Source organism: Oryzias melastigma, linkage group LG23 (assembly GCF_002922805.2).
Source record: "Oryzias melastigma strain HK-1 linkage group LG23, ASM292280v2, whole genome shotgun sequence".
Lineage (NCBI taxonomy): Eukaryota > Metazoa > Chordata > Actinopteri > Beloniformes > Adrianichthyidae > Oryzias > Oryzias melastigma.
This window is the reverse complement of record NC_050534.1, coordinates 16,622,500-16,648,499: the sequence shown is the minus strand read 5'-3', so window position 1 is coordinate 16,648,499 and position 26,000 is coordinate 16,622,500. Positions and strand designations below refer to the sequence as shown.

The window sequence follows — 26,000 nt, the reverse complement described above, 5'->3', positions numbered from 1 at the left end:
TTCTTTGTTTTTATTTTCTTTGAGGCAAATTGAAAAAAATAATTTCTCTGAATTGCTGTTTTTTTTTTTTTTTTGTACTTCACAAATTTTAAATCGAACCGAAACCAAACCGTGTCTCAAAAATTGGATTGTTACATTGCTACAGTTTTTTACAAATTTTTACAAGTTAGTTGACTATTTTTCCTAGTTGATAGTTGTCTTGAAGTTGAGTCATAGCAACTATACTTACAGTCTGAAACCACTTCAAGATCCTTCACTGACTAGTTGATGGTATTTTTCCTTGATTGCTGAATCTACTTCACATACGTTCTCTGTTTAAGTGCTAAATGACAAAAGAAGATTAATAAAATAAAACATGTTTTATCCATTTATCAAATGTGTTTCAAAAGTATCAGAGAGAGACTCTGATTCTCAAAATCCAATGACTCTGAATGGGATTAAAGCCAAAAAAAACCTGTTCAGGACATCCCTAAAAACGTGTCTCACTTCAGAAAGTTTCTGTCATTTTATCTCTTGAAGGATAATTCCATTAGGATTTGGCTGCCAATAATGTCCCACTTGATTAGTGAGCTGTCAAACATGCTTTCCAACACACCGATATGGGAGAATAAATGCCGAGGGAAGAGAAGAAAAGACAATAATTGGAAAATCTGTTTGAGCTGATAGCAGGGAAATGATGAGAGCCTCCACACCCGGAGCTTAATGAGGATGCTTGCTCAAATGTTAGGTCTGATGGTGATGCAGGTCGTGACTGCGTGGCGGCTCAGGTCAACGGGGTTCTGTGGAGGGCTGCAGTTTCCTGCCTTGCAGTCAGGGGGCGTTAAGGGACCTGAGGATGCAGGAGGAAAGAGCGAACCTGGCGTAGCGGATTCTCCAGATCCGAGCTCCCTCACTCTGGCGCCGGCTCCTTCCTCTCCCTCCCTCTCAGTGGTGTGCAGCCTCCCGTTCTGCGGCGTTCATCTCTCCTCCGCGGAGCGCAGAGAGGTGAATCCAGTCACAGGCGAGAGCCGCCGCTGCGCCGGGCAGACGGAGTTGAGGACCTGAGGGACGGGGCACTTCTGTCTGTGAGGACTAGGGGGGGGGGTTTCAAAGATCCGGCGGAAGGTTTTATTCCCTATCCAGTGGAGATTATTTGCATCACAGAGGGAAGAGGACCCTCACTCTCTGCAATGGCTGCACAGCCGCCGTCTGCGCAAGAGGTGCCGTTCAGTGTGTTAATTTGTGTGAATTTGGGCGCACTCACCTTTTCAGTATGCAGACTCTTTTCTCATGCAAATGTGAAGAGCTGGACGTATTGATTCAGGGATGCTGTAGCCGGTACAGGTTGCATGATTAGACTGAAACACTCTTCGAATTAGTCGACTAATGTATGCTGCTTCCTTCTCTGTGTGTGTCTGTGTTTGTGGAGCCACAAGCATGCAATAAATACATTATGTCATCAATTTGATGGAAAACTTTCAAACTGGTGTTGCTTAAAATATTCTCTCATCCGTTTGTTTGTTTGCTCGACGTGTGTGTGGGTATATTTTTAAAGCAAATTTAGGTTTGTCGGCATGTTTTCTCTTGAAAGATTCGACTAATATCTTCTCTATTTCCATCTTTCCGTTCCCTTCGCTTCCATGCCGATGAGTAAGAAGGCTGACAAGTGCGTCGGTCATGAGGAATCCCTTAAGTAACATCATTGGGCCCCCCCCCCCCGTTTGAAATCTGCCTCCATTTCTAATGTGATTATACTTGTGGAGGAATAGAGGGAGGTTCATCCCCGCTCCTCCAGCATCTCCTCCGTCTCTCGTCACTCCATCACTTTTCTATCCTGCTGAGTCATCCGGAGTCACTGGTTCTATTCCATTCATGTCACTGGGAATGCTAGGAGGGAATGAAAAGTAGAAGTCTCAGATGAGACGAATGACAAGTAGAGTCCAGAGAAAGTCTCTTAATTAATGTTGACTGGAGGATTTATGGGAATCCAAACAGCTGTTGACAAGGATTCATCTTAATCCTAATCATGTTTTGACTACATCTTAAAAAGACCAGGAACAGATTCATCACGTGAAAGCTCTATGATACGTCCGTAAGGGTGACATTTACACTAAAGACTCCCTCATTCCTGACATTTCTGTCGCTCCAGGAGGCGTGATAGACAAAGACCTGCGTCACTACCTCAGCCTGCGCTTCCAGAAAGGATCGGTGGACCACGAACTGCAGCAGATCATCCGGGACAACCTCTACCTGCGCACCGTCCCCTGTGAGTTCCCTTTCAGACCCATTTTTGACTGGATTATCAATAATCCACGGAGGCCCTGGACTCCGGGGCCAACAAAAGCTGCAGATTTACTGCCATGCGGTTTGTGTGATAAATGTGGTAAATGTTAGAGACTAATGATGATTGAACTGTGACCGTTAAAGCAGAAAAGATCATCCTGTCACGAATATTTCACACCTGGAAGGAACTTTTGTCCCATTGAACATGAGTTTTTTTCCTAAATAAGTTGGAAGACACCAAACAGTTTTAGCCTTTAACACTGGACCTATAGGTGTTGACTTTCTTTCACTATTTTAGCTTTTGCGTTTACACAATTAGCAAAATTTCAACTGATTTTGACACGGAGAATAGCAGCTTTGCACTAATCTGAACACTTTGAAGTAGTAAAGCACTTAAGCAATGAAAGTCGCAGTTTCTCGCGGAGATGGTGTAAGATAGGGATAGGCACCTCCAGGCTTGTATGTTTTCCAACATACTCTGCTCTGGCATGTTCTAATTGGCTGGACACGCCTGAACCAGATAATCAGTCATGAGTAGGGATGGAGATCTGGAAATCATGAAGACGTTGCGGCCCTCGAGGCCTGGAGTTTCCTACTTTTGGCGTAGACGGTCAAAGAGTTATGCTAGGTCATAGAGCGTGCGTTATTTAGGTGTCGCAGATGACACCGGCCACTTGAACTATCGTAACTCTTTGAACATTTGCGCGATCAATAAAGTTCCAATAGATGCTAACGCAGAGGAAAGCGGTTTTGTGCTGTTTGCATGTATTATCTGTGCACTAACGTAAATATCGCGATATTTGGTTCTGCGATTGATTCTTGATGGGTTCTCACCACCTATCGATCTATTATTTCCGTTTGAAGAGGCTGTAAAAGGTTATATTTGTCATTCTTTGGTGAGACGTTCCTTTAGATTTAGATAGGGAGTGGGCGTTGCCAGACTGGCTGTCGTGATCACCAATGTGCCTGCTAGCTACTTGAATTATTACATTTTTGTTTTGTTTTGCTTTTTACAACATGTTTACTGTTGTTCACACTGAACTTTACAGATAATTCCAATTCAGTTGGTGTCAATGCTTTTAAAGACAGTATTGCTGATTTGCACAAAAGTGTTGATTATTTGTTTCACAAAATAAGAGAAAAGTTGTTTATTATGATTGTTTTTTAAGCTAAAAAATAAATGGGGATCTATTTTCCCCAAAAATATTCGGTCTTCTATATATTGTGAGTTATTAGAGAGGATTTTTACCAATTATTGTAGTATCGCGATATCATCGATATTGTGAGCCATGTATCGTATCGTGTGGTACCCAGTGATTCCCACTGCTACTCTAAAGTTTTGAATGTTGGCACAAAACTGTTTTTGTCATTGATGCATTGATGCGTAAACCTACATTTTCTGACCCCTAACTCGACATATATGGACGTACGGTTCCGCCCCCCTCCACGTCACTTTCTGGGTGTCCCCATCTTGTTGTTTTGTGACATGTTGGCTGTTTTTATTAGATCACGAGTCCCTAACCTTCGTAATGCAGTACCGGTCTGCGTCTCTGTACCAGTATCACTCCACGTCCCAAGGGTTAAGGAGCCCTGATTAGCATCTGCGGCTAGGTGCTAAGCGGACATCAGACCGGTACCGCTTCTCGCCCCGGAGGTTGGGGACACCTGATTTAATGCGAATAGCTAGCATATCAAAAACCGATGAGTTTGGGTCAAAAAATGACAGGGAGGGGCCCAAACCATACGTCAGTGTATGACGAGTTGGTAGTGAGTTGAACATGTTCTTTGACATACTGTAGCTCTTAGACCATTTAGGCAATTAAGGGTATTCCAATGAACTCTAACGCAAAAAAGCAGGTTTGCACTGTTTGTGTGCATTATCTTCACACTTTACAAGCATAAAGTACATTACCACTTTATTCCGCAACAGGATTGAAAAGTTTTGTCACTGGCGACAGCGAAAAATGCAGTGTTTGGACTACCATAACTCTTTGACCGGTTATGTAAATAATAAGATTCCAATTGGAGAAAGGTGACCATTGGACTAGTCTGTACATTTACTAACGTAAAGTGATGCAAATCAGCGCAATGTTGCCTGTCTTCACTTTAAAATCTGTTTGAATTATGTTACTTGCATGGAAGAGTTACTGCAAAAGCTGAATCGTCAGTGTTAAAGGATAAAAACTTGTTTATGCTTCTCAAATTTTGCTAATAGATTGTAAATTGGGATTTTATGTTGTAGTCATTTTTAATTTTAGAGCTGGAAATCCTGCTGACTAATAAAAGACAGAAATAACTGCAAACTTATAGAACTCAAAATGAAATTCTTTGGTTAGAAATATTTTTTTGGTATAAATCTAAAAAAAAAAATCTTCATTTAGAGGAGTGTTTTCATTAGATGTCCCTCTAAAAGCACATATAAGAAAACCTAACTGGAAGCTTTAATTGGGGTTTTTCTCCTGCCATTTATTTTGGTGCACAGCAGTCTTCACACAGCAGCCGTCAAGTATGTTATGTTTTCTGCAAGATGCAAATAAGAGCTTTTCTTCCGAGTGCCAACTTTTAAATGGGCTTCTGTCACATCCTTCAATTCTTGAAGGCAGCAGGATGCATGCGTGAGCGCCGGAGGGGGGAGTCCTTTTCTAACCTTTGTATTCTGAATGTTTGAAAGCTGGATTTTGTTTATCTGAATTTTTAAGTTGATGAATGTGCGGTCTTTTCCTCGGTTCCCGTCGGGTCCAAGTGTTCAAATCTGTGTCTGTGTGGCATCGATTAGCTGCTGGAGTGTTGGTTTAACAGGAATCGGTCTGCCCTGGAGTTCAGCTCTTTAAAATCAAGTGTTGACTGCAGCTTCTGTCTCTTATTAGCCTCATTTAGTGGAGAACGCAGCTGTAAGTGTTTTACAAATCATCAAAGATGAGATTTGAAGGGCTTTAAGCTATTGATCCTAAAGTTGATGTCAGTTCTCCATATGTGGTCTTGTCAGATTTATATTTTTTTTGTTCTCAGAAGAACATCTAAGCTTCCTAATGGTGAGCCGTTTGCAGATTGAAGCACTTCCTGCTGTTGATGAGTAAACTGTGAAAGTAAAGGTGTTGGAGTGTGAGCACGCTCCGATCTGTCGGTCCAGCAGTGTCATCAGACCCAGCTGTCTGAGACCAGACGCTCCCTTGATTCCTTAATGGAGGAGCTTACTTTCCGGTCCGGACCGGAGCAGAATTAAAACCTGTGAAGCACCAGCATTATTCAGCTATTGACTTCTATCTGTTTCACATCTTATCAGTGTCTCATTTTCTGTTTTACCATGTTGTGAGTGTGGAGAGATGGGTTCTTTTTTGTTCTTAAAATTGAGAAAATGTTTCAAATGTTTAAGCTGCTTTGTCGGAAAGGTTTTCAAAATAAAGTTGGGTTTTGTGAATGCTTTACAGCTCATTAGGTTTTTGGACTCCACTGACATCTTTTTTTTGTGTACTTGGAATTTCGCAGTTATTTTATCAGTAGGCTAGCTTTTTTTGGCAAATTTTGGCATCTGCTGGGTTTTTTAAGCTAATTTGACTTTTTGCTAATATTTTGGCAATCTGCTAGCTTATTCGGCTAATTTCGCGCCAGCTACAGTTTTTTTAGGCTGATCTAGCATTTAGCTACTATTTTAGCAGCATGCTAGATTTTTTTTGTGTGCCTATTTTGGCATCTGCTGGTATTTTTAAGCCAATTTTGGATTTACTTAATATTTTGGCAACATGCTAGCTTTTTATTAAGAACTATTAAGATTTTTTTTTTTTTTAGCTAACTTGGCATTTAGCTGTTATTTTAACAATATGCTAGCTTTTCTTTGCTAAATTGGCACCAACTATATATATTTTTTAGGCTATCTTAGTAATTATTTACTATATCAGTAACATGCATTTTTTTTTGGGGGGGGGGCTTGTGACATTTAGCTAATATTTTGCCAACATGCTAGCTTCTTGGGCTAACTTGCATATACTTAGGTTTTTTGAGCTAATTTGGGGTTTAACTAATATTTCAAGCATTACGCTAGCTGTTTTGGCCCTTGGCAGGTTTTTTTAGGCTAATTTTGAATTTAGCTCATACTTTGACAAAATGCTAGCCTTTTTGGTTAATATAGCAACTACTGGGGTTTCAAGGCTGATTTCGCATTAAGCTACTATTTGAGCAACATGCAAGTTGGTTTTCTTTGGCTATTTTGGCATCTGCTGGGTGTTTTAAGGATAATTTACAATGTATTAAGATTTTTTGGGCTAATTTCTCGTTTAGCTAAATATTTTAGCAATATGCTAGCTGTTTTGGCTGTTTTGGTAGTTTTTTTAGGCTACTTTTGAGTTTAGATAATTCTTGCTTTTTTGGTTAAAATAGGCTGGAGTTTGTAGGCTAACTTGACATATAGTTAATATTTTAGCAAGTTACCAGCTGAAACATTTTCAGCAGTCATTTCTGCATTTTTAGCTGTAATTTTCAGCATTTTCCGCCATCAGATCTAGCAGTGACCAGAATAAGAATTCATAATGCTATATATCTCGTTTGATTTGATATTTGATCCTTTCTTTTTTGCAATACCTACTACGCCATGTTGGAACTACAATTCGTCAGTAAGCAGTGATTGGTCCAAATCGGTTCTGAGTCAACATTTCTATGGCAACTAGTCCAGCCAATTGGGAGTGAGACTGTTGGAAGTCCACACCCCACCACTTGAAAGTGAACCTGGGAGAATTTATACATTTTATGATTACACATTTTTATTGAAGCATCTAAATGGCCAGTTTATGACTTAAATGACTATCACCACAGAAAAAAAAAATAATTTAAAAATATGATTAGCAAAAACATATTTAAAAAAAAGTAGCAGAGCAAGAATGGTTATTTTGACAAATATATAATAGCTGTTTATTTCTCAATATAATTCTATGGGATTTTGGAAGACAAAGGGGATTGTGGGTAAGGAAGCAGCAGAGAGATTATAAAGTGCATATCGATAGGTGGACAGAGAGAGTCGAAGGTTAACTTGTGTATTGATGAGGCTCTAATCGCCGTTCTGCTGTTGGATTTTGGTTGAATATTTTCATCTTCCCTCCTGTGTTTTTCCCTGGCGCTCCATCCAGTCCCAGTCAGACCCGACCTAAGCCTGACCTGGGTGTTAGCACCGCCAACAAGATTCACACAGCCTGCTTAAAAACATTTGCGCCTCGTGAGGTGGTAAAAGTGATAAACGGAGCGCCGTGTGAATGGGTCTTTACAATGACTCAGCGATTCTGACTCGCTGTAAACATGGTGACTCGGCTCTGTAGCATCTCTTTGATCTGCAGGATTATATTTAAAAAATGGCATTGACTGCTTTGTGAAAATATTTCTGAGAACGAAGTGGTAATAGTTTCATGGAGAATAACCCACAATCCTTTGTGTGGACGTTGGAAATTTAAAACCCTTTATTCCGCATTGAGTTAGATTGACTCATACGTTCTTGATCTGCCGCTTGATCCCCTTAGGCTTGGTTTTCTGTGTCTGAATGAACAGATGTAAAAGAATAAATTGACTCAATAACACACCACTGGAGGTGTTGCTGAGATACAATGCAAGTGGGTCCATCCCAGATCTATAATTCAATACTAGAACTAATTCAAGTCTAGAACTCCACTTTTCAGATTATTTTAGTTTTGTTTCCTCTGCACTGACTTCCTAATACAGGTAGCTGTTCCTCAAAGAGGCAAATACAAATCTGATACTTGGTGGGCCGGCTGCACAGTGGTTAGCACTCTGTGTTAGTTCAACTCCCAGCTTGGGACCTTTTTGTGTGTGTTTTTTTTTTTTTTTGTTGTTGTTGTTTTTTCTGGGCACTCCGGTTTCTTCACCCAGTCTTAAAACATGCTGCATAGGCTCAATGATCATTCTGAATTGGTGTGAACGTGAGCGTCTGACTGTAACATACTGGTGGCATGTTAAGAGCGTACCCCACCTTTGAAGAAGTTAGGATAGGCTCCAGCAACCCAAAAGGGACTCAGGGGGTTTTAAAAACTGATTTATGGACACTCGTTGGGTCACACCAGTCAAAATATTGATTAAAAGTCTAAAATTTTAGCGTTTTCATAAGCAATTTTTTTTAATCCAGATTTTATTTCTTTTAAGATGTAGTTAACCCTTTAATGCCTATTAATCCACAAATCCGTCAAACCACTTTAGCTACAACATAAGCTTAATTTAACATCTACTTAAAAAAAAAACATATATACTTTTTATAGTTGGAAATACTACCCTAACTCTGACAATTTAAATAAAAAAGTTCCCAGTTGGGTTTTAGTCATGATGATGAAGGTTTTAACCAAAATACCACAACTTAAATGTCTTAAAAAGCCACAGTTCATGTTTATCTGAAGCCACAATTTCCAAAATCTCCTCCAGATGGGCGTGGCCATTGGTCCTGAGTAGCCCCGCCCTTGATTCCCTGTTTCTGATGATGATAGATAGCTGTCTCTCACTAGTATAAATGTCCACCAATTAAAAAATGTCCAGCTTTATCTTTTTAAGCCAGCTCGGATGAGAAAAGTGTGGGGCGTATATGTCAAAATCAAGGCCCGGGGGCCGGATCCGGCCCACCAGATCCTTTCTTTATTTTTGTTATTAACGGCCTGATGTTGTATTACACTGCTAACATATTGACGGATAGTTAAGGACCGCCCCCTGTCAAAGATCGACCTGCTGGCTGTTCCTATTAAATCAGTGCTGTCCAACCTCTGGGCTGCAAACCGGTACCGGGACGTGGACCGCACCAGTATTCTAACTTTAACTTGAACCTGCTACTGGCGTGGATTAGTACCGGACGATGATCAGTACCGATACCAGACGCGGAACAGGCTAGGGTTAGTGTAGAGGTACTGACCGCATCCTGAGGTTCGGTCTACGTTAAAAAGTAACATTTTTAAAGTTTTAAAAATTTAGTTTTAGAGTGTTCAGTAAATGTTTATCCTGTTTGGTCCGCTACTAAAGATGTGTTTTGGATTTTGGCCCCCTGTACCATTGAGTTTGACACCCCTGGTATAGAGCTTCGTGATCTGCGTTTCCATTAGCTTTGAAGTTGTGCGAATTTGCACAATTTCATAGTTAATGGAAACACGAGGGCGACATTCAGAGCACTGGGTAGAAATCACATTACGACAGGACCCTCCGGAAGGCTTTATGATGCTTTATTTTAATCAGTCGGATTGTGCTGGTCCGCTCCAGTTCTATGTCAGCTTCTAGGCGCGAGATAAGGCAGCCTGGCAAGACAGGGGACCCCTGGCGGGATCCACAGCTGGGGGGGAAATGCGCATGAAGGTTCTGGTGCGGATCCATGGCCTTCGTGCCCCCCTCCAGCGACAGAACTGACCTCCGCCTGGACGAGCCAAACAAGGGAGTGCGGGAGACACCCACAGGGCGTGCCATCGCCATTGGGGACAGGACAACTGGTCTTCCAGCCGCGGCGCTAGCTCGGCCCCTGGCCTTTGCATGATGACATGATTTTCATCAGAGGGTATCTTTAATGAACAATATTGTAGCTGATTCTGATGTAGAGAAAAGCGTTTTTGGGCTGATACTGGCGCAAAAACGCTTTTCTCTACATCAGAATCAGCTGGATTATTGCATTTCGCTTCAGCATCCAGTTACCTCCTTTTGACTTGGAGCAACGTTTAAAAATCTTCGTTTCTTTGTTTTTGCTCTGATGGAAGTTTAAGCTACACTGTGATAAATTATTACAGAAAAATGAAAGGACATTCAGTCAAAGGTAATGGATGCAAAAGTAGTTCATCAAAGCAATTTAAACACCACCTTTGAGCGGTGGAGGGAAGAGATTTCGTCGGCTGATGGGTTTGACATGAGGAGAGCTACTGCCACTCATACCAATGGTGGTGGGCGGAGCTGAGCCTGGCCGAGACAGACCGGCCGCTTGAAACCCAAGGTCAAGGCGTTAATAGCCTGAACCCAGGCCCGTCGCCTCTTCGTCTACACGCCTTTGAGTGTATTTAGCCCAGACAGGATGCTGCGCTCTACCAGGAAGGTGAATAATTTAGATGAAATTGAACCCAAAAAGACTCCAATTAAAGAGAGAATTTTGGACGTGTTTGAAAAGCCTCTGATTTCATAATCAAGTGCTGACATTTGGAGCTGATAACTAAAAGGTCAACGGAAAGATTAGAAACACTCTTGTTTTCTTTTTGTGTCAACAACTATAAATACACGGAAAATCTCTATTAAAAGAAAATAAAAACACACTTTTTAGGATTCGCATCTAAATCTCCCAAAAAAAGTAACAAGCAAGTAGGATGACGGACACGATCTTTGAATAATAAACATCTGCTCCCTTATTTTACCTGGATTAGACCCGCTAAGCATGTTCTCTCTTTCTCATTTCCTGACGTTTTCATTTCTTGAAGGGGCGCGACCTCCTGAAACAGCATTAAAGTGTCCTTATGATCAAATATTGGTCTAAAAAAAGCATCACATTCAGAAATATTCAAACATTTTAGTCTAAAAAAATCTTTTAGACTCCACTCAAGGGAGAATTTAAGAACAAAAAAAAGTGAAATAATGATGAAGTCAAAATTTGATTTTCAGTAAAAACTGGCTGATGCTGAAAAACTCAAAACCACAAGAAAATTGTATATTATAGTTACTTAAATCAGCCCGTTTTCTGTTTTTTTTTTTCTCTCGCTTCCAAAATAATAATTTTTAAAGCAACACCAAAACAGCAATCTGATTTTAGGTGATTTTTGTCTGGTTTAAAAGAAGAAAAGTCTCCTAAATGACATTTATTTGAACCCACTCATGAAGATCTCTCTCAGCAGTGTTCTTTTTATGTTTTTAATATTTTATTTGAACCGAGACAGTGCACGTTAATAAACATTTCTGTAAATTTATCAGTGTTAGCTGCTAGACTAATTTTGATCTGTTGTTCCCTCGGCAGAATGGAGGTATCCCAACAACAAACAGCAAAAACGTATAAAATCAACAGTAAAAATGACAAGTCATGGAAAAATGTTACATTTTCTACAATAATGAAACAATTTAAATAGTCAAAATTTGATATGTATCGAACTGACACGATATTTATGTTTGTAGCTTCATGCTGCATGGGAAAACTAGACATGGACTCTTCAAGAGTGTGTATTTTTGTATGGAATATCCAACACGTTTTACCACGATTGGGAAACGAAAAGAAAAATATGAGTTTTATTAGGAAATGCTGCTAAAATTAAACAAAGTAAAGAACAAACAGGTAAAATATGTGTGTTTAAATCTGTTATAAGCCATAAAAAGAGTCAAATTAATATTTTCATGATGTTAGAATCATCTTGATCTTTGAGTTTATCCCATCCAGGACAGAACTTTTCTTTACTCCTGCTATCCTTTATCTTTGCATCATCTTACAATTTTTTTAAAATCTAGATCAAACCTGGAAAATAATAATTTACAGGTTTGTCTCCTCTTGTTTAGATTATTTTAATTCTCTTTTACTTGTTTTAACAAACTCTTCAAATCTTTTGCAGAGTGTCCAAATCTCCAGACAAAATTTGGAGCCAGCACATGAAAGACTCAGCTGCTGACTCTTTCCATTAGCTTCCAGTTAAAATTGGTTTTCATGGACAAACTCGGTTATACTAACCCACTGCTTTTTGGCCGAATCTTTAACGTCTAAAAACCACAATTTTTTAAAAAAATATTCCAGAAATCTGCTACAAAACTAGAGGAAATGTCTTTCCAAATGTCGCTTTGGAATCCCCTTCCTTTCTCACTGTATCAGATCAACTTCATTAAGGTCGAGACGCTTTTCTTCAGAAAAGCTTTTAGTTGATCTTTATCTTCGTGTTTAGTGGGTCCTGTAAGTGTTGAATGTTTTAGTCTGCTTGGGTTTTTGTTTTATGCCGTCTTGTATTTTTGAGATTTTTGCTTTCAGAAAAGTTCAATATGAATACAAAATGAATCACTTTTGTTATCTAAAGCTACACAAGTGTCATCGTCTGATATTTCCAGAAAAAGGTGTAGAAATGTTTGAGTTTCTGTCTGAAACTTTGATTGTGGCTTATTTCAAGCTCAGATTGTTGAATTCATTGATTAGAAAATAAAAAAAACTTATTTGATTCACATTTGATTCATTAAGTGTATTATTTTTTAGCTAAAGTCAAGTAGAGTTCATTTGATTTCTTGAAAAGGAGTGAGAAGAAGTGAACTTATATTCTCCCACCACTACTTAGTTACTTCATTTTATACTTAGTTATGTAATCTGTTCAGATCAAATGTAATTTTTTTCTTTTTTTTTAAGTTGCAAAGTTGGGTTCTTGGTGATTATTGATTCATCTCTGAAACAAATCTTACGTATTTTCAATAAACATTAATGATTCACACCATATATAATAATTATTGATTATCTTTAGAGCACATCATGTCATTAATCCAGTAATCAAGTAAGGAAAATCAATACCTTATTGATTATAATCCAAACATTTCAGTAATTATTATGAAAACAACAGTGTAAACTTGGTTGTAAATTAAAGTTTTGATTATTTCACCTCATTCAAGTTCACACGTTCACACATTTGGAGTTATTCGAACACCGGTTTATACTATACAACTTAAAGGAACCAAACATGTGTGGTCCTCAGGACTCGACCGGTACCGGTACCCTAACCCCGCACCGGACGCAGTATCAGTCATGGCACACACTAGGCTCTGGATGTGGTACCGGACACAAACTGGTACCGGTACTGGGTTATGGTAACGTGCGCTCTACATCCCGGTACTGGGCCGGCTCCAGTTCACGGCCCAGAGGTTTGGACCCGTGATTTTTTAAGATGGACTCTTGCTTAGTTGTTTTCCAAAGAAGGCAGCATTAAAGAAACCATCTCAGTAAAATGTACCAAAGTAGATCTAAAACGTATGAAGACCAAGATGGATGTTGAGCTTTTACTTTTACAAGCAGGAGGTAGCTTTAAGGCTTTTAAGTTGACGGGGTCTCCCACAACTTTCTGTATTGAATGTGGCGTTTATGGATGATTTGGATAAACGAGGAAGTCCGCTGTGGTCCATCTGTCTGCTCACAGATGCTCACGGTGACCTTCTTGCTGCGAAACATCTCAGCATTTCTGGGATGATTTCTGTCTCCATGGAATTATTTTTCCAATATTAGCATGAAAACAGAGCATAAACATAAATTAAGGGTTTTAAATATTGATTTGACATGTGTCTGATAGTCTGTGTGTGCTAAAAGGACCTCTCCACTATGACTGTGAAGCATCTGTGTGGATACAAAGCAGAAGTGTGAGTCTGGTTAATCCCAGCAGGATCACACCGGAGTCAAAGACGGATTCAAACGTCGTCTTGAGGAGACCCGGCTCTGTTCGTTTGGTTTTTGTTTGTTTCCTGCCGAGATCTGACAAACAAACACCTGTGGTCGGCGCCTCACTTTCCCCTCATCCCTCCGTTTACTCTGCTTTCTATTTCCGCTCCTCACTCGCTCATTGACTCATTGGGCGGGGTTTCCATGGTAACCGTTCCCTCTCCCCGGTCTGAGTCAAAGGCTCGTCTCTTAAAGTCTGAGCCCGCACCCCCCCCCCCACCCCCCATCGCCTTCTTAGAGAAGGTCCGGCAGCGCCGACCGCACGCCGTGTTGGGAATGCGGTTCAGACGCCCCAGAATTCAAAGGTGTGCGTTTGTGCGCGGAGGTCGGAGGTGAAGGTGGGGGGCGGCTGACTGACAAGGCGGGACACAGATGTGGATTTGCCGGATGGCGAGCGTGACTCAGCGCTGAACACTCAATGACAGATGCGGCCCGCAGACACAAAGGGGACAGGTGTGATGGCGGCTCCCCAATTTATGTCCGTCACCCCCCCATTAAAATATGTCAAACAGGAAAATCCATAAGCTGTGCAATCATCACATGTATGATGAGATCATGTCTTTAGATGAATGCTACAAGTCAACTTTAGCTTTCTCATGAAGGTTTCATAACTCCAAACATTCAAAACATAAACGGTTTTATTATCATAGACATTAAATAATCCAGTGTTCTACAGATGAACTGATTCCCGTTTTCTTTGCTAATTATGACATGTGTCTTTCTGGTGGTGTGTGGATGATGATTCTGTTTTTCCTGAGAACTATAAGTGACTGCTCACGCTTTAGGTGGGGGGTGGTTAATCAGATTTTAACACCTGAAAGTCTTCATTTATTCAAAAGAAACATTAAAGTCCCCTTATAATCTGGAGAGACTCATGTATGGATTATTTGTAGTTGGTCTTACTGATGTCACTTAACATTGACTGTTTTTTTTTTTTTTTTTTTTACAAGTTCCAATCACAGTTAGGTGATATTTCAAATAGGCTATTGTGGCTAGCATTTAGCGGTGTTGGACTGATTTTTTTTTTCCTTTTTTTAAAGCTTTAATAAAAGAGTTGATAGTTAGCATAGTCACAGTAAAGTTTGTTTTAGTGATATGTTTCTTTTATTGTGTGGCAAACAATTGGGTAATACATCGTAAATAGGCTAATGCGGCTAATGTTTAATGGTGTCGGATTGTGTTACAAAAAGGTTGACAGTTAGCGTAGTCACACTGATGTTTATTTTAATGATAACCGCATGTTTTTTTCTTCATATTGCAAACACAGTTAGGTGATATTGTAAATAGGCTAATGCGACTAACGTTTAGCGGTGTCGGGCTGTTTTTGTTTTTCCTTTTTAACGTGTTACTAAAAAAGGTTGATAGTTACCATTGTCACAGATATGATTATTATAATGGTATCAGCCTGTTTTGGTTTTTTTTTACATGTAGCTTATAAAGTTGGGTACTACTGTAATTAGGCTAATGCGGCTAACATTTAGCACTGATGGACTGTGTTTTTTTGTACATGTTACTAAAAAGATTGACAGTTAGCATAGTCACGGTAACATTTGTTTTAGTGATATCAGCTGGGTTTTTTTATGTTGCAAATACAGTTTGGTGATATTGTAAATAGGCTAGTGCGGCTAACAGTTAGCAGTGTCAGACAGTGTTTTTTATGTGTTTTCTAAAAGGTTGGTAGCATAGTCATAGTCCTATAAAGGCTTATAAACTCATTACTGATGCTTATTAATGTCTTATAACTAGATTATTAAGTAATCTTACTGTAAAGTGCTACCAGTTTTCTTCATGAAGAAAAGAAAGTTAAAAAGGTAATCTCAAAGTTTAGTTGAAATAAGAAAAAGAACAACTTCCTTGTGATCTACAGACCCTATCAGGGTGTACCTTCCTTCACAAAACAGTAGCTGGGATAGGCTCCAGCAACCTAATGACCCTGAAAGGAAACAATAGGTTCTTTAGATCGATGGATGTAATTTAAGAAACATGCTTTTTTTTTGTCATTTAGTGCTTTTATTTTACAGTTTGTCAGCAATGTTGTTTCATGTAGAGCTTTATTTAGACGTCCAACAGACACTTTACAAAAGACTAAATACACCGTAGTGACTCACACTCTCATGTAAGCAAAAAGGATTAAATAATCAGTTTAAGGTGGAAGCGCGACTAATTCCCAAACGTTTGATCGAAGCTTCTTTACGAAAGTATCATCAGAAACGAGAGCTGAAACACGGAGGAGTCAGAAACGGCGCCTTCATGAAATGGGTTTGACTTTTAGTCCAACATTTTGCTGCTCTGACTTGTGGACAATAACCGTTTGTGGCAGATAATGATTCCAAATGACAGTTTCTTTTACATGGAGCCTGCAGATAATCAAACCTGGCATGGGTAGGTGATTGAAAATAGACCTTGACTCACCGAATTGTGTTCATAATGGTTGGTATTATCCTGACAGCTTAAGCAAAAATGAGCTCATTCTGGTAGAATTTGTTTGTAAAATACAAAACTTGGAGTTCCTCAGTCACTTCGGGAAAAAAAAAAAAAAAAAAAACGTTTTCGTGGGTTCGCATAAAAAAAAATACACTCATTCAAAAAAGTGGACTTATGAGTAACTTTGATGCTTTATGATAATTGTTTATTACATATAGAGTTAACATGCTATAATGCTTTCAGAATTTGGTTGTGGCTTTCAACTTTTTCCAAACGCCTTTTAAGGATCCCACTTTAAAAAATAAATATGTTGTGTGCTCAATACATGGATTCTGTGAAGAATGGTCCAGAGGTGAAATCCAAAATGACTTGGCTTCATATTATTTTTGACTGTAATTGTTTAAGACGTGAGGAAGTATTGTATTAAGTGGGGATTTAAAATAGATTTTTCTTTTCTTTTGAATCACTTTTGTCACATATGACGTAATCAAACCCTGCTTTTCCAAATATAGACCGATAGTCACATTTCCATTGGGGAGTTTGTAAAACTGCGTAATTAGCTTTGACACATTTTTCAAAAGAAACCAGGCAAGTTATGCAAGTTACCTAAAAAAGTCACTCCATTGTCAGTGAGATACGGAAGAGGAGTGAAGAACATTCCTAAATCAGGGATAACAATGCACAGACATCCATTGCTTTGAATGTAAAAAAAAAATAAAAGAATATAGGAGAGAAAAAGTTGGTATAAATGTGTGATATTATGTAGTTTTAACATATATTATTGTGAAATATTAGTTGTTAATGTTATCAATGAATAACAGACATTGGAAGATAGCAGTGATATCATGTATGAATATAGCATAATAATTCATGATTGAGTAGAAATTGGGAATAAATACCCCCCCCCCCACCTCTTTTCAAGCTTTTGTTGTTAATAAAGTCTGTTTATTTGTTTCATAATTCTATTTTTCTTTTAAAGGTCCTGATTTGCCAGTGGAACAATCCTCTAGTGGTTACGTTGGTGAACTGCAGCATATATCTCTTTAGGTCCTGTTTTTTTTCCTTTTGTAAAATCGTTCCCATTGATCGTTTAATTATGATTGCGAAGGTTTTTGCCAAAATCAACCAGCCTTTGTCGCTTCTTAAGGCATATTTTCATGTGCAGCAGCAGTAGCTCATTAGAAATTCAATGAGAGCTCTGCACACCAGCTTATAGCCCCAAGCTAGCTTTAGCGCCACAAAAATAATGGCGAGCAATATTGGAGGAACCCAGTCATACAGTTTCGAGTCAGAATCCAGCGCAGACGTAAGTGTGTAAGCGGGCCAGAATGCCCATTTCAGTAGCTGCATTATTAGTTTGAGCTTTTTCAAGCATCTGGTTTTCTGATCCAACGCGATTTGAATAAAGAAACACTCAGAATAGCTGTTTTAATCATAAATTCTTTATTGTTTATTTATATTGTGTTAAAAACGCAATGACGATTTTCATAGCAGAACTGTCCCATCCACAGGAAGTAATACATGCTCTTTTAACTGCTAAAACTCCTACGCAATTATGATCATTTCAAAAGACTTTAGAGTAAACATTAGACTCCATTGAAGCTAATATTTCAGCTACATGCTAGCTATTTTGGCTAATCTAGGTTTTTTTTCAGTTTTGAAGCTAATTTAGAGATTAGATAATATGTCAGCAACATGCTAGCTATTTAGGTTAATTTGGACATTTTTAGGGTATTTTGGAGTTTAGCCAATATTTCAGCTACATTCTAACTATTTTAGCTAATTTATGTTTTTTTTTTAAGGCTATTTTATAGTTTAGCTAATATTTCAGCTTCATGCTGTTTTGGCTAACTTGGGTTTTTTTCTGTTTTTTAGGCTAATTTGGCATTTAACTAATAGTTCAGCTTCAGTGTTTTTAACCTCAGCACTTTTACCTATCAATTTCAGCATCTTCAGCTATCATCACTAGTATCTTCAGCGACCAAATTCAGCTTGCAGCGTTCAAACTAGTATTATTGCACGTAATGCTATATATCTAGTTTTTGGTTAGTTTGAAGCTAGTGATTGTTAAGATGTGTGTTTTCCATCATCTTTGCTTATGACCCGATTAGTCGACTAATCGTAAAATAATCGGTGATTAGTCGACTATTAAAATAATCGTTTGTGGCAGCACTACTCCAGAGCTAAAGTTTCTGGTTCATTCTGGAGGTGAAAGTGTTTTTACTTAGTTGTTATTTAGACACATAGCTTGAAATTGGACTGATTTCTTAAAAAACTAGCTTTTTTTTGCTTTTTAAAATGTCACAAACTTCTAAAATTGTGATCTGATGCAATTGAATCCCATTGCAGATGGAGGTCACACCATGCTGCTCTGACATGAGAAAAATCACAGTTTTACTGTCAAATATTCATATTTATATATCTACCAGATACTGTTTGAAGATCTGACTAAATATTCAAAACAATTGTCCCCAAATATTCTGTTTTAAAAGAGAGACCAATGAAATTAAAACCAAAAATCTTTCTGTTTAAATTGGATAATAACTGCCCTCCGTTTCATTTGGGATGTCTATCAAGCTTCTCCCTTCCTTCTTTCATGACTGTTAGTGCAGTTCACCGCCTGCAAACCGAGGACAGACAAGTGTGTTTGCTTCAGCTCGCTGCACAGCTTGGGGACTCACAACCTGCAGTCTTAATATTCATGGCCAGAGCCTTTGTGGCTTAAAGGACACATCACTTTGCCCAATGACAGGTCAAATCTCCTCCACACAAACACCAGGACAACATCAACGTTTTTCCATATTTACAATTGTTCTTATAATTGCATTGGAAGCAGAGGACGAGAGCGCTCCGATTACAGCAGCTAACGTCTTAATCATATTATCTTGCTAATATCCGGGTCATAATGAAGGGAAGTGAAGCTCTATTAAGAGATTCCAGATGCAGCATGTCTGCGGTTTTGAACGAACCTCGATTTATCTACTAAAACGCAGCTTTTGTGCCGTCTTAAACACAATTTCACTAGTAGCTTTTGCTACAATTATGACACTCGGGGGGGAAAAAAAAAAAAAAAAAAAAAAAACCTCATGAGCTTTAAATCCTTTTTTTTTGAGGAGACTTTGATGCAATTTTTCCACCGTCTACCTGCGTTCCAGCTGTCGTACAGCGGACTCCAAACCGACTCTCCTTGTTGTTGTGCTTACTGTAGCAGCATCTATCTAATGAACCAGAACAGTCAGCACAACCAGGGAGAGAAAGAATCCCCAGAGTCTGCCTCATTAGAAGCAGTTTCTCTGTCACAAGTCTCTAGTTGGAGCAGCATTAAGCTGCAGGATCCCTCATGTTAATTATCAGGCCGGCGTAACGAACTGGCTGCTCTCGCATGCTAAAAGGAGAAGTCTGAAAAAGGAGAGCAGTTGGGGTTTTTTTTTTTTCCTGTTTTTGGTCACTTTTAGGATTGAAAAATGTCAATTTTTATTTACTTTTGTTTTCACTATCTTGAATGTTTTTCCATCAATTCTAGTAAAATGGCAAAAACGCCTCAAGTCTCAGTCAACCCTGGTGACCGCAGATGAAGACCACGGGCGGTTAATGGACAATTTGGCCATGGACACCGTCATTGATCTTGGGATGGTTTTGACCGTCATGTCCTTATAATATTAAGGCGGTAATAATTCAGTCTGGAGGGTCTGAATTCAATCTGCGCAGACGTCGCTCTCTGTGGTTTAAAGTAATGACGAGACAGACGCGCGCCGCCCTCAGCCGCCATGAACGCACAGACGCATCGTCGCCCGTTTTTATCCCGGAGCCTGATGTAATATTCCAAGCTGCGCTTTCTAAAACGGTGACCGTCGGATTGTCTAAGTCATGATTCATTCCAATCAGGGCAGAAAATCTTTGATTTCAAAATGATAAATTGCAGCAAAAATTGCTGTCAAATCGTTAAAACAAGAAACGCTGCACCAGGGTTTAAAACTGATGTTTGTCTATGGCAGCTGTAGTTCTTACAATTGTACATTTTTCTTTTGCCAAAAGCTCTTTTTAAAAGATGCTCAAATGTTTTGTTGTTTTTACCACTTTTTTGGAAAATCTCTAGTAGTAAAATAACAATTTAACTAAATCTATTCCTACCTGTTTGGAATAAAAATCCCTCCATGGAGAAATCTAAACCCCAACAAGAAAAATACAAATATTTTTATGTTTTCTTTTTTGGAGATGATGCCAGTGATACAGACTGAAATGTGAGGGGCAGGAGGTAAAACCCATTTAAAAGAAAACTGATCTAAAAATCTTTAAAACTAAAAAAAGAACCAAATATACGGAGAGGAAATAGTCTCACCTCATTTCATGTGTACATAACTTTTGATTTTGCCTAAGTCTTGATCTGTAACTCATATGATACTTTTTGTGCGTGATTTTGTGTAGTTACAATTGTGTATTCATATGTTCAAAAATTACAAATGTTTTTTTTTTTTTTTTTTTAATTTCGTAGCTTTTGTACATGTGAATACACAATTGCAAGTGTACATAGTTGAGCACAAAATGTATTGGATCAGTTACAAATACAAAGTTACACACAAAGTAGGAATTACACACACAAATACAAAGTTATGCACAATTTAAAAATTATGCACACACAAATCAAAAGTTGTGGACAAATTAAGAATTATGCAGACTCTAATTCAAAGTTAGACACAAATCAAAAATTACACACCCGAAACGAAAGTTATGCGCAAATCAAGAATTACGCACACACAGATCCAAAGTTACGGACAAACATAAAATTACACACACACAAATCCAAAGTTATGCACAAATCAAGAATTACACACACACAAATCCAAAGTTGTGCACAAATTAGGAATTACGCAGACTCGAATTCAAAGTTACACAGAAATCAAGAATTTCACACACAAATCAAAAGTTACGCACAAATCAAGAATTACGCAGACTCGAATTTAAAGTTACACAGAAATCAAGAATTTCACGCACAAATCCAAAGTTACGCACAAATTAAGAATTAAGCACACACAAATCAAAAGTTGTGCACAAATTAAGAATTACGCAGACTCAAATTCAAAGTTACGCACAAATCAAGAATTACACACACACAAAATCAAAGTTACGCACAAATCAAAAATGTTGCATGCACAAATCCAAGGGGATGGGTCAAATGCTGAAAGCAAATAGTTTTGTGATAGGAATTTCACTAAACTACGGTATCCATAATGACAACTCAGTCACCATTGTTTTTGCAATATGGACACCATTGTGTTGGAACAGACGACGGCTATGTCCAAATTCCTTCACTTCTCACTAAATAGTGCACTATATATATATATATATATATATATATATATATCGCGTTTTGTTATGCTGTCTGAATCTACACTTCCAAAATTGAGTGCCCTAGAAACCTTCCAGAGATCTCTGCGAAAAACCTGTGTGCATTAATGCTTTCTAGATTTAGGATTATGGACCACAATGCATTGCATTTTAACAATTTTTGTGAAAATAATGTATGTAACCCTTGTGTTATCCTAGGCATGGTTACATTAAAAGTGGGGTCATCTGGACCCCACGAGACAGTGCACTAAACTTTTTTTCTCAAGAATTTTTTTCATCTTTACTGGTATCTGTGGCAAACATAAAATCCTGTCCAGATTTGTTTTGGGAGGGATCAACATCAATATGAGGGTCGGGTCATCTGGACCCCGTAAGAGAGCACAAGGGTTAGCTGCATTTCTTAAGTAAAACATTCATATTTTCATCATCAGAACACAGTGGATTCATAAATAATGGTCATAAAATACTTGTCCTGATTAGGTTTTCACTTTGTGAAATCATAGTTTTTTAGTTGTTGGGGAGTAGTGAAAGAGTGTTTCCCTCAAAACTGCCTTAAGTGTAAAGTTTTAAAGGAGATGGCAAAGTAATTTCCATTAAATAGGTTGTGCCGTCACCATGAAATACAGTAAAACCTTTTTTTTATATCTATTCAATCATCTTTTGCCATTGGAAATATTGGATTTCAGGCAAAACTAAAACAGAAAATGTAATTTCACATATTTGTGTTCTGTTGAACAAGCTTCTTTAGTAGGCACAAGACAACAGAATTGGAATGAATCTTAATAATACTCCCATATTTGGGTCGGTAACACAGCCTGATAACAACTTACATCCTTTTTTTGATTACTTTTCATGTTATCCGTCTTCTTTTTTTTTGTTATATAATTTAATCCGTCCTGTTCTTCGCTGCTTCATTGGCCCATTTCCGCCTACAGGGGTGATTAAAGTTTCATCTCATCTTCAAACAAGATGACAACATACAGCGGGTCTCCCCACAGGCTGGAGCACTAATTCAAGTGCAAGAGGTTGACCAACCACAGTGGAGCGGATGGAAGGCCTTTTTAATTACTTTATCCGGTTATTCTCTAATGACAGGACGGGAGTGCAGCTGGTTTTGCAAAAAAAATGTCAAATTGGGAACACAGTGGAAGGTGCTGACAGCCCCCGAATTCCACATTTTGTATGAGATTACGGATTAAATATTTAAAAAATACTCCTGATGGTACCCTCAATTTTAAGCCTACCATTTAAGCTAAAGTTTCAGATCTCATTTAAAGACCCGTCTTTTTTCCTATTTCTAATTAGCTTTCTTCGGAACATGTGGCTGTAATTCACCTGTCAGTTGTTCACCTGTTTATGAGATCCAGCTCCTTTCCCTCAGGAGTTTGCTGTCACAACCCTCGTAGATCATCTCCTAAAGCCCAATAAAAACTGCCCTGATGGCTGGATATGGGCTGTGTGGTAGTGAAAATTAGGCAGACTTGTACAGGTAAGGTCAACTTGTTGTAGGGTCTGTAGGAATGCTCAGTGAGCCCGTAGAGTAAAAAAAAAGAAAAACCTATGGCCGTGCTGCGCGACTGGTTGTAGCCAACACTTGCATACAACATGCGATAAAAAGTGAGACGCACACGTGTTGTATACATTTGCCCTTCCCTATCACCTCCAAGGAGCACGTTTGAGAAAATTAGACTCTCCAATCATACTTTAATTGGGCATTGTCCTACAGGTACTTACGTGTCACATGCACACCCCGTACACGCAGTATTCCCTCATAAGGCGCCAGTATGCACACCTTACTACGGTAATCATCCGTACACCATAGGTATGTCTAGTAGTCTTACAAATACTTCACGATATACTAACCACGCTCTTCGACAATGGTATGTATCATTTTTATGGCCGTATGAGTATCAAGAAAATGCAAGACACACCTACCTTCATCCCCCAAAACCCTTGTGCTATCCTAGGTATGTTGACGTTGGGAGTGGGGTCATCTGGACCCCACAAGATAGTGCACTGAACTTTTTTTTTTTTCTCAAGGATTTGTGACTTTAACTGGTGACCATGGCAGACATGAAATCCTGTCCACATTTGTCATGGAATTGATAACACATCAATGTAAGGCTGGGGTCATCTGGACCCCATAAGATAGCACAAGGGTTAAGATGTGACCACTCCCCTCTACGACCCTCCACAGACCCGGACAACCCAGAAACCTGCAGCACCCTCATCGGTACATGTGTGTATTCAGACTGGAAAAAGGATTTGTTCTGGATCGAGTCCTAAACCTTGCGTCTAGTCTGTATTCAGACTGGGATCTACTGGAGATTTCTGTTTCGGACTAAAATCAAAACCACATGACTAAAGATCTCTTCAGTCATTGGCCGACAGTTACGTGGACGGGTCAAAACAAAAAGAGAAAGAGAGATTCTGCACTTTGCAAATACTCGTAAAGATAGTTTACTTTCTCGAACCTTTTATTTCACTGGTCAATTTTGAATGTCTGTATTAAGGTTCAACACTTTTAACTGCTACTTTTGTACAGTGGAGGCATACTGTGGCTACTGAGGACACTTTGAGGTATGCCAAGAAGTGCTTGTGACGTATAAATTGTTGGGAAACGGTTTGCAAACAAGACCACCTTGAAAGATGGGTTAAAGAGCGTTTCCTGATCTCGGAGCAGAGCTCGTTTGCGTGTATTCAGACTGAAAATTTGTTCCGGATTATCCAATGGAAAACAAACTCTGGTTTACTTTAAGCGGACCAACTGTGTCCAATCTGAACACACCCTGAGGCTTAACCTGGAGCTCGGTGCATACTGACAATTTCAGAAAACTTGAGTTAAAAAGAACATCCAATATTTTTTTAAGCATTTACAGCAAACTACAGCAGTTTAGAAATGAAAGTATAAGGACAGCAATGGCCAAATAATGAAAATAATAAGCAAATCTCTCTTGTTTATTACTGCTTCACACCATGTCTGCTGTTCCCCACAGTCTGTGCAGGAGCGTCATGCGCGTTCATGTTCTCACCCACAAAATCCACAAATAAAAGCCCCCACATGTTTAAAAAAAAACAAAAAACACACACACACTCTACAGCTTTATTGTTTTAGTTTTAGTTTTTTCAGAAATGTAATGTTCGCCCCCACCAGTTCCCTCCTTCCTCTGCTGCATCGGAGGATGCAGCATCACCTCGCGTCTTTGCTGTTTTACTGGTCCCCAAAGAGCATAACCGTGTTTTTGTTTGCTCTCCTTAAGTAGAACACCTCCCTGCACAAGCACACGCTCCCCCTGGAGACATACCCACATGTACTAACACACACTGGTCCTTCAGGCCAACTTTCTGTTCATGTCCACCATTGAAAGTCTTTCATGAGCCGATAAACACCTCTTTAAAGACCCACTGCTATCGTCTTTTAAAGGGCCTATACCATGCTTTTCTCAAGTCTTCCGGAGTATACTAGATCCTTTTTATGTAAGTTTTATATAAAAGTCCATATATTACACTAAGGAGCTAATTATTTATAAAATATTAGTTATTTTCATGAGTTTTTGTCCTACCCGAAGTGAGACGCCTCGATCTCTGAGGCACTGCCTTTTGCAACTTGTGACCATCGCCCTCTAGAGCCGGCAACGAGATGTTGCTCGTTTGGCTCTCAAAAACAAGCAACATCTGAACTTTTGAGACAGTGGATGTGTGCATGCAGTACATCTGTCTTTAGTAGCCCCAGCCATGGCTGGGGTAGCGGCTCACCGCTAGCTGAGCATCAAAGCTTAGTGTCTGAGTGGCGATGCTATCGGCTGAGCACTACTAGCTGAGTGGAGAAATAGGGGATTTGTGTTAGCCAGGGGGCGGTTCTGGCACCACACACTCTTCTGGAAGGGGCAGCTCACACTTTATGACATCAGAACGCTCAATTTCGTGGATTGGAAGGGGCTGGTGCTCAGAGCGCAGGATTTTTAGAGGAATACTCAGAAATACGTGAATGGATTAAAATACCTCTATGGGGTTGTTTATAGTGAGGAATGAACATCCTAATACAATTAAAGCTCAAAAAGTTGATTTTGCTTGATATCACGTGACACTTTTAATCAATTTAAAAGTGTTCCCAGTGCTCTTTCCATTATGATTATGTTGTTTTTAGGCAAAATATTTAAAAAATGTGTGATTCTGCAGAGTGGGAGGAGTTAAGTAGAAATTTTCCTCAAACTGTTGGTGCTGAGCAACCCCGCCCCCTTTCCTCTCATCGTAGCAGGAAGCTTGTGGCCCGCCCAGCATATTTTCTATGTCACAAATGAGCTCTTTTTCAAACAACATTGTTTCATGTGCTCCTTATTCACAACAATTTGTAAAAGGAAATACTAAGAAATTTTGAGTTTAATTTTCTTTATGTCCTCTATTTAGAGAAAAACAAATCATTAGAGTGGGTCTTTGAAAGACTTTGTTTTTGTCATTCGTTTGTCCTTCAGCTCAAAGTTTTTTCGTAGAAAATGCCTCTCCCTTTTGCTCAGGCAATCAGATTGATAGTCTAAAGCCTTGTAAACCACCACCACCCCCCTCCCTGAGGCGACGCACATCTGTCACA

The 26,000-nt window shown here is 39.1% G+C and overlaps 1 protein-coding gene across 13 annotated transcripts in view; it reads left to right on the top strand.

Annotated features, from left to right (window-relative positions):
- magi2a (membrane associated guanylate kinase, WW and PDZ domain containing 2a) overlaps positions 1 to 26,000 on the top strand; it is a 332,668-nt gene that overhangs the window by 138,394 nt on the left and 168,274 nt on the right. For 12 of the 13 annotated variants that reach the window (XR_002921266.2, XM_036210186.1, XM_024291335.2 and 9 more), the window contains one exon: positions 2,129 to 2,245. Coding sequence is in view for 8 of the 13 variants with exons in the window: in XM_024291335.2 (XP_024147103.1) it covers positions 2,129 to 2,245 (117 nt within the window). In the remaining 5 variants the exon portion in view is untranslated. Of the gene's footprint in view, positions 1 to 567; positions 1,200 to 2,128; positions 2,246 to 26,000 lie in introns of those variants that run through there. The other variant, XM_024291359.2, reaches the window with a different exon arrangement.